Genomic DNA, 16570 nt, shown 5'->3' with positions numbered 1-16570 from the left:
GCATCATCAGCAAAAAAATACAAAAGTTATAGCTCACAGAATAAAGTGATGCAAAAATATTTTTTCTATAAAAGTTTTTATTGTGTAAAAAACACCAAAACATAAAAAAACGACGTAAATGAGGTATTGCTGTAATCATAGTGACCCGAAGAATAAAGCTGCCGTACTAATTTTACCACATGCGGAACGGAGGGGGAAATAAAAAACCATTCCTAAATTGCTGGTTTTTGTTCATTCAAAAAATGCACTGAAAAATCAGAATAGAAAGCGATCAAAAAAGTTATGTGCCCGAAAATGGTACCAATAAACACGTCAGCTCTTCCCGCAAAAATCAAGCACTCACATGACTCTGTCGGCCGAAATATGGAAAAATTATAGCTCATTGAAGATCATTTTTGTGGAAAAAATATGATTTTTCAATTTTACAGCTCTACCATATAACCTTCTGTGAAGCCCTTGGGGGTTCAAAGTGCTCAACACACATTTAGATAAGTTCCTTGGGGGTCTAGTTTCCAATGGGGTCACTTGTGGGGGGTTTCCACTGTTTAGGTACATCAAGGGCTCTCCAAACACGACAAAATCTCAAACGATGCTCCTTCCCTTCTGAGCACTGCCGTGCACTTAAAGAGTGCTCTTCCTCCACACATGGGGTATCAGTGTACTCAGGAGAAATTGCACAACAATTATTGTGGTTCATTTTCTCCTGATACCCTTGACAAAATAAAAAAAAATTGCGTCCAAATAAAAATTTTTGGGAAAAAAGTTAAATGTTCATTTTTTTTCTTTACACATTGCTTCAATTCTTTTGAAGTACCTAAACGGTTAATAAACTTCCTGAATGTGGTTTTGAACACCTTGAGGGTGCAGTTTTTAAAAAAAAAAAAAAAAAAAAAATTAAATTTTTGTAAATTTTGTTGGAAAAATGAGAAATCGCTGGTCAACTTCTAACCCTTATAACTTCCTAACAAAAAAAAATTTTTGGTTCCAAAATTTGCTGATGTAAAGTAGACATGTGGGAAATGTTATTTATTAACTATTTTTTGTGACATATCTCTCTGATTTAAAGGCATAAAAATTAAAAGTTTGAAAATTGCAAAATTTTAAAATTTTTTGCCATATTTCCGTTTTTTTCATAAATAAACGCAAGTCATATCGAAGAAACTTTACCACTAACATGAAGTACAATATGTCACGAAAAAACATTCTCAGAATCAGTGGGATACGTTGAAGCGTTCCAGAGTTATAACCACATAAAGTGACAGTGGTCTGATTTCAAAATTAAGGCCTGGTCTTTAACCTACAAAATGGCATGGTCGTTAAGGGGTTAAATGAAAAAACACAAAAAGAATTGTCCTAAAGCCAAATTGGATATAATTCCACACCAAACATAAAAAAGAGGGTGGACAAAAGTATTGGCACTGTTGGAAAAATCATGTGATGCTTCTCTAATTTGTGTAATTAACAGAACCTGTAACTTACCTGTGGCACCTAACAGGTGTTGGCAATAACTAAATCACACTTGCAGCCAGTTGACATGGATTAAAGTTGACTCAACCTCTGTCCTGTGTCCTTGTGCGTACCACATTGAGCATGGAGAAAAGAAAGAAGACCAAAGAACTGTCTGAGGACTTGAGAAACCAAATTGTGAGGAAGCATGAGCAATCTCAAGGCAACAAGTCCATCTCCAAAGACCTGAATGTTCCTGTGTCTACCGTGCGCAGTGTCATCAAGAAGTTTAAAGCCCATGGCACTGTGGCTAACCTCCCTAGATGTGGACGGAAAAGAAAAATTGACAAGAGATTTTAACGCAAGATTGTGCGGATGTTGGATAAAGAACCTCGACTAACATCCAAACAAGTTCAAGCTGCCCTGCAGTCCGAGGGTACAACAGTGTCAACCCGTACTATCCGTCGGCGTCTGAATGAAAAGGGACTGTATGGTAGGAGACCCAGGAAGACCCCACTTCTTAGGAGAAAAAAAGAGGCATTCAAAGAAAAGAACACGGTCCCTACAGTCAAACATGGCAGAGGTTGCCTGATGTTTTGGGGTTGCTTTGCTGCCTCTGGCACTGGACTGCTTGACCGTGTGCATGGCATTATGAAGTCTGAAGACTACCAACAAATATTGCAGCATAATAAAGCTGGGTCTCCCTCAGAGGTCATGGGTCTTCCAGTAAGACAATGACCCAAAGCACACTTCAAAAAGCACTAGAAAATGGTTTGAGAGAAAGCACTGGAGACTTCTAAGATGGCCAGCAATGAGTCCAGACCTGAATCCCATAGAACACCTGTGGAGAGATCTAAAAATGGCAGTTTGGAGAAGGCACCCTTCTAATATCAGGGACCTGGAGCAGTTTGCCAAAGTAGAATGGTCTAAAATTCCAGCAGAGCATTGTAAGACACTCATTGATGGTTACTCATTGATGGTTACCGGAAGCGGTTGGTCGCAGTTATTTTGGCTAAAGGTTGTGCAACCAAGTATTAGGCTGAGGATGCCAATACTTTTGTCTGGCCCATTTTTGGAGTTTTGTGGGTTTTTTTGTTTTTTTCATTTAAGACAAATGAAATGAAGATAATACCAAAGAATTTGTGATTGCAATCATTTTCAGGAAGAAACTGAGTATTATCTGACAAAATTGCAGGGGTGTCAATACTTTTGGCCACAACTGTTCTCATTGCTCCAGCGCTCTCCCTATGGAGGAGAGGCCAGAAATAGCAGCCAGTGCCCTGCCATTGGTTAATTGTTTTTTTGAATAATGCATGCAGCCCCTTTAAGAAGGCAAGAGAGCGGGCGGGTGTGCCCTAATAGTCTTAGCTGCAGATCTCCTCACAGGACGCCAGGAGGAGGCAGGAGGGAGGACAGAACGCTGAGCAGCAGCATGAGAGGCTAGAGGTGAGTGCCCAGAACGGAGAGCAGCGGCAGGCCTGGATGCAGCGCCAGGTGTAACAGCGGCAGACCTGGGCGCAGCGCCAGGACGGGAACCGGGTGTAACAACTGTATTACCTGTGCACAGACATTGCATACTAAGTACAGATCTCCTGTGTATAATGGCACTTATGGTGATATTAGTATAGTGTATTTTTATTACTGATCAGTATTGTAGTATTCAGTCACTATGTGGTGGTAATATATTGTCCGGCCATGGTGTGACTGTAATTGTTCCTTGTATGTCGTATTATTGGTCACCATGTGGTGGTAATATGTGGTCTGGACATGGTGAGGTGGTATTTGTTCCTTTTATATGATATTATTCGATACTTTTCCCACTGACACAAGAGTACATGACGGAGCCCCGAGGAGCACTTTAGAATTCGCAAGTGACGTGCACCCGGATGTGACGAGCTAGAAGCTGACCGGAATTTAGATAATTTCAGGAGGAGATTGTGACGGAACCATGGAGGCTCTTCAGGGTATGCTTCAGATCCATCACTGTGTCCTCCTCCAACATCGCGGACAGCGGGATCGCCTTGGACTAGGGGATGTCGGCCATGTGAGCGGATCATGATATGTCCTGCACTGGGAGGCTCTGGTGGGCACTGCAATGGGAGCCGGGCTGCTATAGTATCTTTATAGAATCTTTCTCTCTCTGTTCTTTCTTTCCCCTCTTTCTTTCTCTTTATTTCTTTCTCTCTGTTCTTTCTTTCATTCTCGCTCTTTCTTTCTGTTCTTTCTCTTTCATTCTTTATCTCTGTTCTTTCTTTCCCCTCTTTCTGACTCTCTCCTTCTGTTCTTTATTTCTTTTCCCTTTCTTTCTCTCTGTTCCTTCTTGCTTTCCCCTCTTTTTTTCTGTCCCCTATTTCTCTGTTCTTTTTTTCTCTGTTCTTTCTTTCCCCTCTTTCTCCCTTTCTATTTTCTTTCCCCTTTCTTTCTTTCTCTGTTCTTTCTTTCCCCTCTTTCTTTCTCTCTCTTTCTTTCTTTCTTTCTTTATCCTTCCGTGTTCTTTCTTTCCTCTTTCTTTCTTTTTCTTTCTTTCTCTCTCCCTCTGTTCTTTCTTTCCTCTTTCTTTCTTTCCTATTTCTTTCTTTCTCTCTATTCTTTCTTTCCCTTCTCTTTCTCTCTCCCTCTGTCCTTTCTTTCTTTCCCCTCTTTCTTTTTTTTTTCTCTCTCTGTTCTTTTTTTCTGTCCCCTCTTTCTTTTTCTCTGGTCTTTTTTCTCTGTTCTTTCTTTCCCCCTCTGTTCTTTCTTCCCCCCTCTGTTCTTTCTTTCCCCCTCTGTTCTTTCTTTCCCCCTCTGTTCTTTCTTTCCCCCTCTGTTCTTTCTTTCCCCCTCTGTTCTTTCTTTCCCCCGCTGTTCTTTCCTTCTCTTCAGTACCAGTCAGTGTGCCCACAGTACCAGCCACTGTGCCCTCAGTACCAGTCAGTGTGATCAGCAGTGCTAAATGGGTGTGGTTGGAGCATGAACAAGGGTGTGACTAGTTGGAAATGGGTGTGGTCAGGCGTGGCCTAAAATTTGCCACGGCTCGATGCAACCTTTTTCCCTCTTTCCCTTCTTCAAAGGTTGGGAAGTATGTCTTAGATGCCATATTTGCTTTGGCAGCACAAGTAGGTAAACTGCCAGGGTTTTTGTTGCAGCCACACCTGTGCCGTCCCTGCGGTGTACATCTATGTTCTGGGGCCCAAAAGAGTTCATTTTTTTTAAACAATTGTTTATTGTGTGAAAAAATAAAATGTGTATTCTGCTTTTCCCATGTTTTCTTCTTCGTACAAGAATTGTTGGAGTCAATTTTCTTTAGAAACATTTTAATATCTGTTTTTTTCTGGTGTTTTCTTGCAATATAGGAAAGCCTAAGGCCAGAAATAAACCCCATAAAACACAGTACATGGAGACTTTGGGATCAGATCATTTCTGTCCTTTGTGCTTGTGGAAACAAGAAAACCTTTTATAAAAGCCTCAAACTTCTGTGTGTGAATCAGAGCTGAGATCTAACATGATAGAAGATTCCAGTGCGGGGAAGACGGGAAACCTTCATATAGACGGCCGGTGGGGATGGAGTCAGTGACGGACTCTGGCCAAATATGTTTCTAGAGCCGTAGTAGAAGATGAAGATGTCGTCCTCATCATGAAGTAGTTATTTCTCCTGTCACGTGTAATGAATATCTCCTGCAGTATTACTAATGCCGATTCCAGTGTCGGTAAATGAGACGAGAATTAGCGTTATGGAAGATGAGTCTATGAGAAACGTATTCAGCTGCCGACTCCGAGGAAGAAACTGCTTGTTGTCTGTGGCCTAAATATATAGGTTTTATTAGTAGATGTAAAGAAGAAAACTAAATACTGTAAAATAATCTCCTCATATGTTTCCCTTATTATCTCCAGTAATTGTATTATTACACAGGATTTTTATGATGTTACATCGGCTCATCTTCTCATTCAGGTCTCTACAATATCGGATCCTCTCAGTGAAGATCTTCTACAAAAGAGAATTTTCCTGATTTACCCATCAAAGATGGATATGGACAGAGACAAGATGGCCGAGAGGATATTACACCTCACCCTAGAGATCCTCCTCCGGCTTACTGGAGAGGTGAGAGATTCTGATGCCGTCACATTACATCATTCTTATCTATGGGAATAACATATGGACAGAACTGGAGAGGTGAGGACTCTGGGAATGTGTGTAGTGAGATTTATTAATGTGTCTCTCCATAACCAGGATTACACAGTAGTGAAAAAGACCTCTAGTGAGCGCTGTCAGGACCCTGTGTCTGAGGGATGGGGAAGACCCCTGAGCCCAATCACTGGGCCTCCACCTCACCCCCTGATACATGAGGACATCAATGACCAGAAGATCCTAGAACTCATCCACAAGATGATTGAGCTGCTGACTGGAGAGGTGACACTGCTGGGAATGCTGGGACATTACACAGTAACGCTATGAAGGGATCGGGGGTATGATGGCATCATTGTATGTGTCAGGTTCCTATAAGGTGTCAGGATGTCGCCGTCTATTTCTCCATGGAGGAGTGGGAGTATTTAGAAGGACACAAAGATCTGTACAAGGACGTCATGACGGAGGTTCCCCAGCCCCTCACATCACCAGGTAATAGACAGGACTAAATACACACGGCCTATAATTATCTGTATGTAAAGAATGAATTCAGTCCCTGCATGTGTTTCCTCCAGTTCTATCCAGTAAGAGGACAACACCAGAGAGATGTCCCTGTCCTCTTCTTCCACAAGACTGTAAACAAGAAGATCCCCATGCTCCTCAGGATCATCAGGTAGATGGAGAGAAGGTGTCATGAGACCTCCCCTATGATGTGTAGACGGCTGTGAAGGTCTTGTGCTCAGTCTTGTTTTATCCACCAGTATTATATGTTTTATACTTGTGTAATGAGAACGGTGGAGATGGCAGGATTAGAGCTGATCATAGATGTGACTTCTCCATCTGTCTGTGACTTTTACAATATTTGTTTCAGGGTGAAGATCTGACCCATATTAATACTACAGAGACATATGTGAGGGGTGATGAGAGGTGTAAAGAGGAGATTCCTACATATGACTACCCAGGTGAGTAGTAACCACTAAATGCAGAGAAGTCACAGATTCTTCTCACAGGAAAGATATGTATCTTTGTACCGTGTTAGCCAGTAGAGAGAAATACATTTAGAATTGAGAGTCCTCAGTGGTTGATACCTTTTAATGGCTAACTGAAAAGATGGTAACAAATTGCAAGCTTTCTAGACTACTCAGGTCTTTTCATCAGGCATAGAATAATACAAAATCTGAAGAATCACATATTTATACACAACACAGCACACAAAGAAATAATGCAATAGATAAGACAAGAGACGTGAAGCAGAGCTATCATTATAAGAGAGTGATAAACAGTTGTGGCCATAAATATTGGAACAGTTCATAGATAATAATAATAATGTTTTATTGTCCTCTGATTGGGGTCTGAGTTCTGTGTTGTGATGGCCCCGCAAGGTCTGGGGTGCAAATTCCTTAATTGATGTAAAAAGACATAAATCCATGCAACACATTCAATCCTGCATTAAGATTCTTCTCAGTCAATGTCTGTGGCTGCTATGTCGGTGGTGTCTTCTGACCGTGTCACAATCATGAGATCACCATTTTGCCTCTAGACCACAACATTCTCCTCCACTCAAAACTATTCAAATGACCTTTGGTATTGAAAGCCCTTTTCTATAGAACTTATCACCTGGAGGATCCACCTACCCCCTGAGATTAGAAGACGCTGACCGTTACCTGCCCAGGTGTGTAAACTACAAAGCCAAATGACAGTGTATGTAGGATCTGCTGACAAGTTAGAAAATCACTTGAAGAAAAGTATTATGATCGGTCTGTAAGAGAAAGCGGAGGGTAATGATGCTGTTGGCTTCCTAGATCCCTGATATCTTATTGGATGAATCTCCCTTCTCTCCCTCCTGTGCTGCTGAATGTCTCATATGGTCCCTACAAGGCCAGGTCCAGTCTTTCTGGCCAAACTTAGCTTTTATGATCGACATCATTAAATGTGCAGTGAGGCCAAGTGTGAATTTCTGTACAATAACAACAGAGTTTCCCTTTATCCTGACTTTTCAATTTGTATTAAAACTAATTTCAAGGAGGATTGTGATAAACTACAGGAAAACCATTACACCTGTGCCATGATATATCTCTAAGCTGTGCATGGCTGATGGGCTCAGGACTCATAGTGGCTCCAATGGTCCATCATAAATGAGTGCAACTCCGGTTTACTGTTGGAGTTCTCCCCTCATGCCTAAGTTGTTGGGGATGTAGCATTTTTATTCTATGTTTTTTTTTTGGGTTTTTTTTTTTACCTGTTCATTCTGTGTGATAGTGTGATTGTGGTGGGATTGTTCTGCGTCACTTATGTGAGTCTGTAACTCTCTGATAGTCTTAAAAAAATCTCTCCATCGCTTTTTCCAAATGCATAAGAGTCTTACTGTAAATAAAAGCTCTCCATTGCCTTAGATCTAAATTTAAGGTGAACCCTTCAGCAGGATTGTACACAGCAACCTACACATAGTGTCAGGTCAGCGCCATTATACTGATTACATTGATATCTGGTGATGAAATCCGTCTTGTGGTTGTTGTTTAATGGTGACATTTTGCTGGATGTAATTTTTTTTCTAAGCCTCACAATATTATATATGAATTATGTAAAAATGCGGAGCAGGTTACTGAGGGATCAGTAACCTGTCAAAAGCCAATACAGATGCATATGTAAGCAGAGCACCACATAAAGCCCCGCCCACAGCCCCGCCCCAGAGCACAAGAATCTCATAAACTGAAAACTACAAATTCAGATTAAACAACAACCACAAGACTGATTTCATCTACCAAGGTATCATTGTAATCAGTATAACGGCGCCGTCCTGACAGTGTCTGTAGGTTACTGTGCACAATCCTGCTGACAGGTTCCCTTTAAGATATCACAGCTCTGCACTATTATACACAGTTCTCTTTAAATGTGTAATATTTCTTCTTGAAACTCATCTGACAGAAAATATCGGCCCTTACGATAGTTTAGATTGTGAAGTCACTGGGCCCCATACGCTAATTACCCCAGAGAGGTTTCACCACTAGTTACTCATTTATTACTGATGAAGACTGTTGGGTTTGATCATTTCAGTAGATGTTATTGTCTATACTCAGTTTTTGATTACAGTAATTAGTGTCCAAAATACTCTGATTTATCCTCTTCCCGCAGCCAGTTTTGTGTTCCTAATCAGGCCCCATTTTTAAAATCTGACGTGTGTCAATACCCTACATACGATTGCACACTACTGTCTGGGCACATGGCAGTGTTCAGAAGGGAAGGAGCGCCATTTAGCTATTTGAATGCAGATCTAGCTGGAATAGTTGGCAGACACAATGTATTGGGTCACCTGGCAGCTGAAAAGATGTCCACCATGAACATGCTTGGCACTATCTTCTCTGCTTTCCATATCCCAAGGATTGCCTTGCTCATCGCCCTTTAACATCCTTAAATGCACATGTACTTACACAGGGAACCCCTAGGCTTGGACCATGGTGTTACCTGCTATTCTGTGGTATTAGATGGCAAGAAGAATAGTCCGGTAGCTGGGTCAGAACCAGAAGGACAGAATACAGAATCAGAAGACACAAGAGTAGTCAGTAAACGGGCCACTGTCACAACAGGAAATACACATGCCTTGAGCTGATCACAGAGGACTGAACCAAAGGAGAACAACGCTGTATCTAGCAGAATCCGGTGATATGCTTTAAGCTTTAGTAGGGTGTGGTACTTTCCCATTGACTGAAGTAGGGAGCAGATTACTCCAGCTGGACAGCAGGAACAGATCCCAGATGAGATTGGAAACACCATATGCAGGAGCCCTAATATAACTAAATGACAGAAAACCAGAATAGTCGAAATCCTCATAAATAAATAAATCCTTTATAAATTAATTCACTGGGGGTTATAATCTATAGGAGAGGTGAATATTTTGACTCCACAGCCACTTTCTGGAAATTAACATGTTGGAGAGTGAAAAATACACATTTGCCATTTTATTACCCAACACATAGTGCCCAGATTGTGCTCCAGGAGACACACACCATAAATTAGGTGGATTCTTCTCACTATAATATTGCTAAATACAGGGATCCTATATGTTGTTTGAGCACACTGCAAGGCTCAGAAGTGAGAGCGGATTTTGCTGGATTGGTTTCTAGAAACCTTGATGCTCTTCAACAGCCTTTGAGCCACTAATAGTGTGGGAACCTCTGTTTTTCCATTGACAGACGATGGACCTGAATGGGAACTGTGAGAGAATTGGTATTATTTTTGCCTACATAATATTGATTGGTTTCTTATAATTCTATATTTGGGAGGCAGAATGAACAAACAGTTGATCACCACACACTACTGGTTCATCCGACAATGTTTTCTATTGGACTGTGAACTGTCATTGTCTTGGTAAATAACGTTTTTTACATAGCTTGCCATTTTTATGGACAGTTTAAGTAGAAATGTTCAAAAAATAAAACTCAAGGATATTTTATTACAAAATAATTATTTTTTTTTTATCTTAGTTGATGACTGTACCAGGAAATCAGAGGGACAGCTGACATCTTCAATTTTTAAATCTGACGATCTTGATATCCTACAAGATACAACTGAAGTGATTGCTGTTACTCCAGATATACCATCATCCATTCACAGCAAAGATCTGTCATCTGATCCTATTAAACAGGTCCCATCTTCTGATTCATTACCGACTCCTAAGGAAAATCAAAGTCACAAAAGAGGCATTAAAACACAAACTGCTCCTAAAGCAGAGAAGTCCTTTTCATGTGCAGAATGTGGGAAATATTTTAAATGGAAATCACATTTTGTTGCTCACCAGAGAACTCACAGAGGGGAGAAGCCTTTTTCATGTTCAGAATGTGGGAAATGTTTTAACCAGAAAGGGCATCTTGATAACCACCAGAGATCTCACAGAGGGGAGAAGCCTTTTTCATGTTCAGAATGTGGGAAATGATTTGGATGGAAAACAACTTTTGAAAGCCACCAGAGAACTCACAGAGGGGAGAAGCCTTTTGCATGTTCAGAATGTGGGAAATGTTTTAACCAGAAAGGGCATCTTGATAGCCACCAGAGATCTCACAGAGGGGAGAAGCCTTTTTCATGTTCAGAATGTGGGAAATGTTTTAACCGGAAAGAGCATCTTGTTAAACATCAGAGTAGTCACACACAGGAGAAGCCTTTTTCATTTTCTTAATGTGGGAAGTATTTTACTTGGAAATTAACTATTAAACATCAGAGATGTCACATAGGGGAGAAGCCTTTTTTATGTTCATAATGTTGGAATAGTTTTAACCTAAATTGGATCTTCTTAAATGGGTTACCTCTTGTCAGCAAACATGAGGAATGACAAAAGGATATAACTTAAACTTTATTCATTTCAAATGTAAAACTATACCCATAATCCACCCCCTGAAGGTTAGTCAGAAGGTGACTAATAGATGAAACATACACCACACGTCTAAGTATATAGGGTGAGGTGACGTAAACACACTCACTCTCCAAGCCTCTCATGTCTACGGGTTTCATTGACCTCACCAAAGGCTACTCATAACGAAACTATTTAATATTGACCTATATTCAAGCGAGACTAGATGAAGAAAACTCTAACATCATGTATCATGTTATCTGAAACAGTCAGAAAACTAGCCACATATTGGCAGACCCCAGACTTTAAACTATATACTTTCATTATAAGCCACTCCAGTGTCAGGAATAGAAAGTATGTGAAAACCCGTATAATTATTGTGTTTTTCCTCCTGTAGGGACTGCCCTAGTTTGGTATTGTAACAGCTGTCAATTAGTAGTGCAGACAAATTGTCCCAGGCTAAACTCCGTTTTCAGAGGACCCAATATCTACCACTCAGGGAAAACTTACCTGCTCCAAAGATCATTAGGGAATGTCAGGGAATGAGTGCAATATCATTATAAAGACTAGGGATATGTGCAACCATTATGTCTGGGAGATAAGCGCCATTATTTAGTGTGAATATGGAAATGATCTCTGGAAGTTCAGTGTTCCCTGAGCGGTATATACTGTATTGTCACATACTTTCTATTCCTGACACTGGAGCTGCTTATAAACTTTTGAAGTATATAGTGTGAAGTCTGGGATCTGCCCATATGTGGCTAGTTTTCTGACTGTTTTGGATATCATGATACATGATTTTATTTTTATTTTTTTTTGTCTAGTCTCGCTTGAATATAGGTCAATATTAAATAGTCTCCTGATGAGTCGCCATTGGTGAGGACAACAAAACCTGTAGAAATTAGAAGGTTGGAGAGCGAGTGTGTATACGTCACCTCACCCTATATTGAAACGTGGGGTATATGTTTATTCTGTTAGCTTCTGACTAACCTTCAGAGAGTGAATTATCGGTATAGTTTTACATTTGGGATTAACCCCTTTTCTACATTGGACGTACTATTCCATCCATGTGACCTAAGTCCCAAGGACGGAGTAATACGTCCAACGCGATCAGCGGCGCTCATGGGGGAGTGCCGCTAATTGCGGCCGGGTGTCAGCTGATTATCACAGCTGACACCCGGCACTATGTGTCAGGGGTGGTCATGGACCGCCCCCGGCACACTGCGATCAAACATGATCGCAGTGTACTGGAGCATCAGGGAAGCATCGGCAGGGAGGGGGCTCCCTCCGTGCTTCCCTGAGACCCCCGCAGCACCGCGATGTGCAGCGCTGCTGCGGGGGCCTCCTTCCCTGCAGGTCCCCCCTTCCCTGCAGGTCCCCGGATCCAATATGGCCACGGGGGCCTGCAGGGAGGCGTCTTTCTCAGTGCCTGCTGAGAGCAGGCAGGAGCAAGCCTACAGCAGCGCCTGTCACATCACTGATCTGACACAGTGCTGTGCAACCTGTCAGATCAGCGATGTGACATATTACAGTGATGTCCCCTGTGGGACAATGTAATTAAGTAAAAAAAAGTGTAAAAATAATTTATAAAAAAAATTGTTAAATTAAAAAAAAATTCCCTAATTCATTTTTTTGAAAAAAAAAAAAACAATAAGTACACATATTTAGTATCGCCGCACCCGTAACGACCTGCCCTATAACACTGTCCCACTAGTTAACCCCTTTATTGAACCCCTTAAAAATAAAAATACGAAGCAAAAAATGCTTTATCATCAAATCGCTGAACAAAAAGTGCAATAACGTGCGATAAAAAAGGCGGATATAAATAACCATGGTACTGCTGAAAACGTCGTCTTGTCCTGCAAAAAATGAGCCGCCACACAGCGTCATCAGCAAAAAAAATAGTTATAGCTCGCAGATTAAAGCGATGCAAAAATAATTATTTTTTTCTATAAAATTGTTTTCATTGCATAAAAGCGCCAAAACATAAAAAATGACATAAATGAGGTATCACTGTAACCATACTGACCCGAAGAATAAAACTGCCTTATCAATTTTACCACACGCGGAACAAATTCATAAAATGCTGTTTTTTGCTCATTCTGCGTCCCAAAAATTGGAATACAAAGCGATCAAAAAATGTCACGTGCCCGAAAATGGTACCAATAAAAACGTCAACTCGTCCTGCAAAAAATAAGACCTCACATGACTCGGTGGGTCAAAATATGGAAAAATTATAGCTCTCAAAATGTGGTGATGCAAAAACTATTTTTACAATAAAAAGCGTCTTAGCGTGCGACAGCTGCCAAACATAAAAACCTGCCATAAATAGTAAATCAAACCCCCCGTTATCACCCCCTTAGTTAGGGAAAAATAATAAAAAAAATTTTTCTCTAGCAACCTTCCACAACAGCATAGGAGGATGTCTCCACGCCCTAATGGGGGACAGGAAGCACGAGAGGTTTAAAGGTACCTCCCACCTCCCTCTCACCAGTGACTTTCCTGTCCCCCGTGGGGCATGGAGAGGTCTGGTATGCTGTGTGGCCGGCTGCCGCAGCGTACCTGGAAGATGCCAAAAGCCGGGCAGTGGTGGTTGGTGGTGCCGCCTCCCCTCCTCCATTCTGCTCCCTTCTTCTCTGAATTCAGGACCGTTTCCTGGCCCTCCCGCGCTCCCCTATAGGGAGTAAAGCGGGCCAGTGATCCCTGACCGGAGGCCTCCTGCAGCTCTCCGGTCTCTCATACAATCCTTATTGAAAAAATGACTAAGTATGGAATGGACAAGGCAACTGATAGGTGGATTCATAACTGGCTTAGTGATCGGACCCAAAGAGTGGTCGTAAATGGCTGCACATCCAGTTGGAAGAATGTCTCAAGTGGGGTACCACAGGGCTCTGTCCTGGGCCCTGTATTGTTCAACATCTTTATCAACAATTTAGATGAAGGAATTGAGGGTAAACTGATTGAATTTGCTGATGACACAAAGCTAGGAGGGATAGCTAATACTAGAGAAGAGAGAGAGAGGATTCAAAAAGATATAAATAAACTGGAGAAGTGGGCAGCAACTAACAGAATGGTTTTTAACAGAGAGAAATGCAAAGTACTACATCTGGGCAATAAAAAATGAAAAAGGCATATGCAGAATGGGAGGAATAAGGCTAAGTGACAGCACATGTGAAAAAGACTTGGGTATACTAATAGATCACAGACTGAATATGAGTCAACAGTGTGATGCAGCAGCAAAAAAGGCAAATGCAATTCTAGGATGTATTAACAGAAGCATACAGTCTAGATCACGTGAAGTCATTATTTCCCTCTACTCCTCTTTGGTCAGACCTCATCTGGAATATTGTGTCCAGTTTTGGGCACCACATTTTTAAAAAGACATCAACAAACTGGAACAAGTTCAGAAAAGAGCGACCAGAATGGTGACCGGTCTGCAAACCCTGTCTTATGAGGAAAGGTTGCAGGATTTGGGAATGTTTAGTTTGCAAAAGAGAAGACTGAGAGGAGACTTAATAGCTGTCTACAAATATCTAAAGGGCTGTCACATTGTAGAAGGATCAACTTTATTCTCATTTGCACAAGGAAAGACTAGAAGCAATGGGATGAAACTGAATGGGAGGAGACACAGATTAGATATTAGAAAAAACTTTTTGACAGAGTGATCAATGAGTGGAACAGGCTGCCACGAGAAGTGGTGAGTTCTCCTTCAATGGAATTCTTCAAACAGAGGCTGGACAGACATCTGACTGGGATGATTTAGCGAATCCTGCTTTGAGCAGGGGGTTGGACCAGATGGCCCAAGGAGGTCCCTTCCAACTCTACGATTCTATGATTCCTCCTCCGCCTGCGTGCAGTGCGATACCAGAAGTGACGTCAGCGCGCGTGTCACTTCCGGGGTATGTGGAGGTCGCGCTGTCATGGTGGCCCCCATCCTGTTGCCGGCGCGTGGAGCTCGCCAGCGTTGCTGTGCCTGTTCCGGGACCCAGGGAGGAGGAGGGGGAAACAGATGACTGCGCTGAGGGCGGGGTTAATCTCATATTAACCCACCGGAAGACGCCGACAGGTAAGATGAGAATCCCCTGTTAGCATGGACGGGTCTTCCTGCCCTGCGTCTGCAGAGCCCAGCGCTGCCCCAGCCACAGTAAGTGTCCAGGAGGGGGTCCTAATGGTGCGGTCAGGGCATAGGTCCTCAATGCTTCTCCCCCTTATTCCATAGGGAGAAAAGTCTGCCCATAAGAGCACCAATACATCTAGCAAGTCGGCCAAATGTGCCATATGCAGCACAAAACTTCCCTCAAATTGGGAGAAGAAGCTATGTCAAGCTTGCACAGATAAGGTGGTTAGGGCTGAGCATCCATCATTGATTGACGAAATCCGCAGCTTGGTTACCCATCAGGTTCAAACCTCTTTAGCTGCCCTGCCCCCCCCTCCACCACCTCCATTCCCTCCGATTGTGGGTTCACCACCCCCTAAAAAACGGAAGATTCAAATAGAGGAGTCAGATTCAGAAAGATCATACAATTCGGGATCTGAGAATTGGGAACAACCAGGAACCTCTAGGTCAGCCGACACTAGAAGGTACCTCCTTTCCACGGAATATGTGGAGGAGCTGGTCAGTGCAGTACGTGCCACTATGGGCCTAGAGGACGAACCCGTCACGCAGACAGTACAGGATCGCATGTTTGGTGGATATGAGGGGCCTAAGCAAACGGGGTTTCCAGTTCACAGGAGTGTAGCAGATATGATTTCCCAGGAATGGGAGTATCCAGAAAAACGCTACTCTGCCCCTTTAGAACTCCGACATAGATTTCCCCTAGAGGGAGAGGAATTTAGATGGGACATCCCGAAAGTAGATGTCCAGGTAGCAAGAGTGGTAAAAAAGACGGTTCTGCCGTTCGATGATGCATCCCAGCTTAGAGACCCGATGGACCGTAAAGCAAAAAGCCTCCTAAGAAAAGCCTGGGAAACCTCTGCCTTTACTTTAAAATCAGGAATCGCGTCCACCTGTGTCTCTAGGTCCCTCTTCCAATGGATTGAGGAGCTAGAGAGCCATATTTCTCGTGGTACCTCAAGGAGTGACCTCCTTAACTCCCTTCCTATCTTGCAGAGAGCTACGGGTTTCCTGGCGGATGTGGTTCGCCCTCCCAGGGCTGTGGGGTTCTCGGTACTGGGCCGGTGTCAGGGGAATGTGTCACAGCAGCGGTGACCCGGTCCATGGCCCTGGGCGCCCAAGCAATGGGGAGATGTAGTTAATGGTAGAATAGTTTGTGACGCCACCCGTGGTATTTGGCAAATATGATGTTAGGCCAACGCTGCATACAGATCCGCTGGGACTGATGGTATGTGCAGCTTAGATGGTAAAGCTCTCCACAGGTAGAGCTGTAGTCCCAGGGCAGTGTAGATGTAGCAGTGCCGACAGGGTAGGAAGCAGACACAACACAGCGGGGTGCAATTTCTGTACCTTTACTTGGTAACTGCAGTCCAGGGTCCTGATTACAGATGGTATTGGAGCAGGTTAGCCTGGAAGCAACTCAGGGTTTCTCTCTCACAGACGGGCTGTGCAGTCTCCTTCCTAGCGCTGTGTGGTGTGAAGAATTCCAGTCCTTAGTTACTCTGAAGTCCCTCCTGTCAAACGTTCCTAGAACTCTCCTTGCACGGCAGACAGCTGTAGCCTCTCT

General features: G+C 42.7%; 1 protein-coding gene and 1 long non-coding RNA gene across 2 annotated transcripts in view; both read left to right on the top strand.

Moving 5' to 3' along the window:
* The first annotated feature begins 5342 nt into the window (after window positions 1-5342).
* Window positions 5343-16570, top strand: part of LOC141059246 (uncharacterized) — a 107761-nt gene continuing 96533 nt past the window's right edge. Inside the window, 6 exon segments of the mRNA XM_073555553.1 lie at window positions 5343-5524; window positions 5654-5833; window positions 5917-6040; window positions 6124-6221; window positions 6420-6510; window positions 10030-10190. Of these exon segments, the coding sequence (XP_073411654.1) occupies window positions 5447-5524; window positions 5654-5833; window positions 5917-6040; window positions 6124-6221; window positions 6420-6510; window positions 10030-10190 (732 nt within the window). The 5' untranslated portion in view covers window positions 5343-5446.
* On the top strand, window positions 11840-12622 carry LOC141059276 (uncharacterized). The gene is made up of 2 exons (XR_012222410.1): window positions 11840-12245; window positions 12299-12622. It is a non-coding gene; the product is annotated as an uncharacterized lncRNA (long non-coding RNA).

This window comes from Dendrobates tinctorius, unplaced genomic scaffold (genome assembly GCF_039654945.1).
Source record: "Dendrobates tinctorius isolate UK_male_01 unplaced genomic scaffold, ASM3965494v1 ptg000226l, whole genome shotgun sequence".
Taxonomy (NCBI): domain Eukaryota; kingdom Metazoa; phylum Chordata; class Amphibia; order Anura; family Dendrobatidae; genus Dendrobates; species Dendrobates tinctorius.
This window is presented reverse-complemented; position numbering and strand designations above follow the sequence as displayed.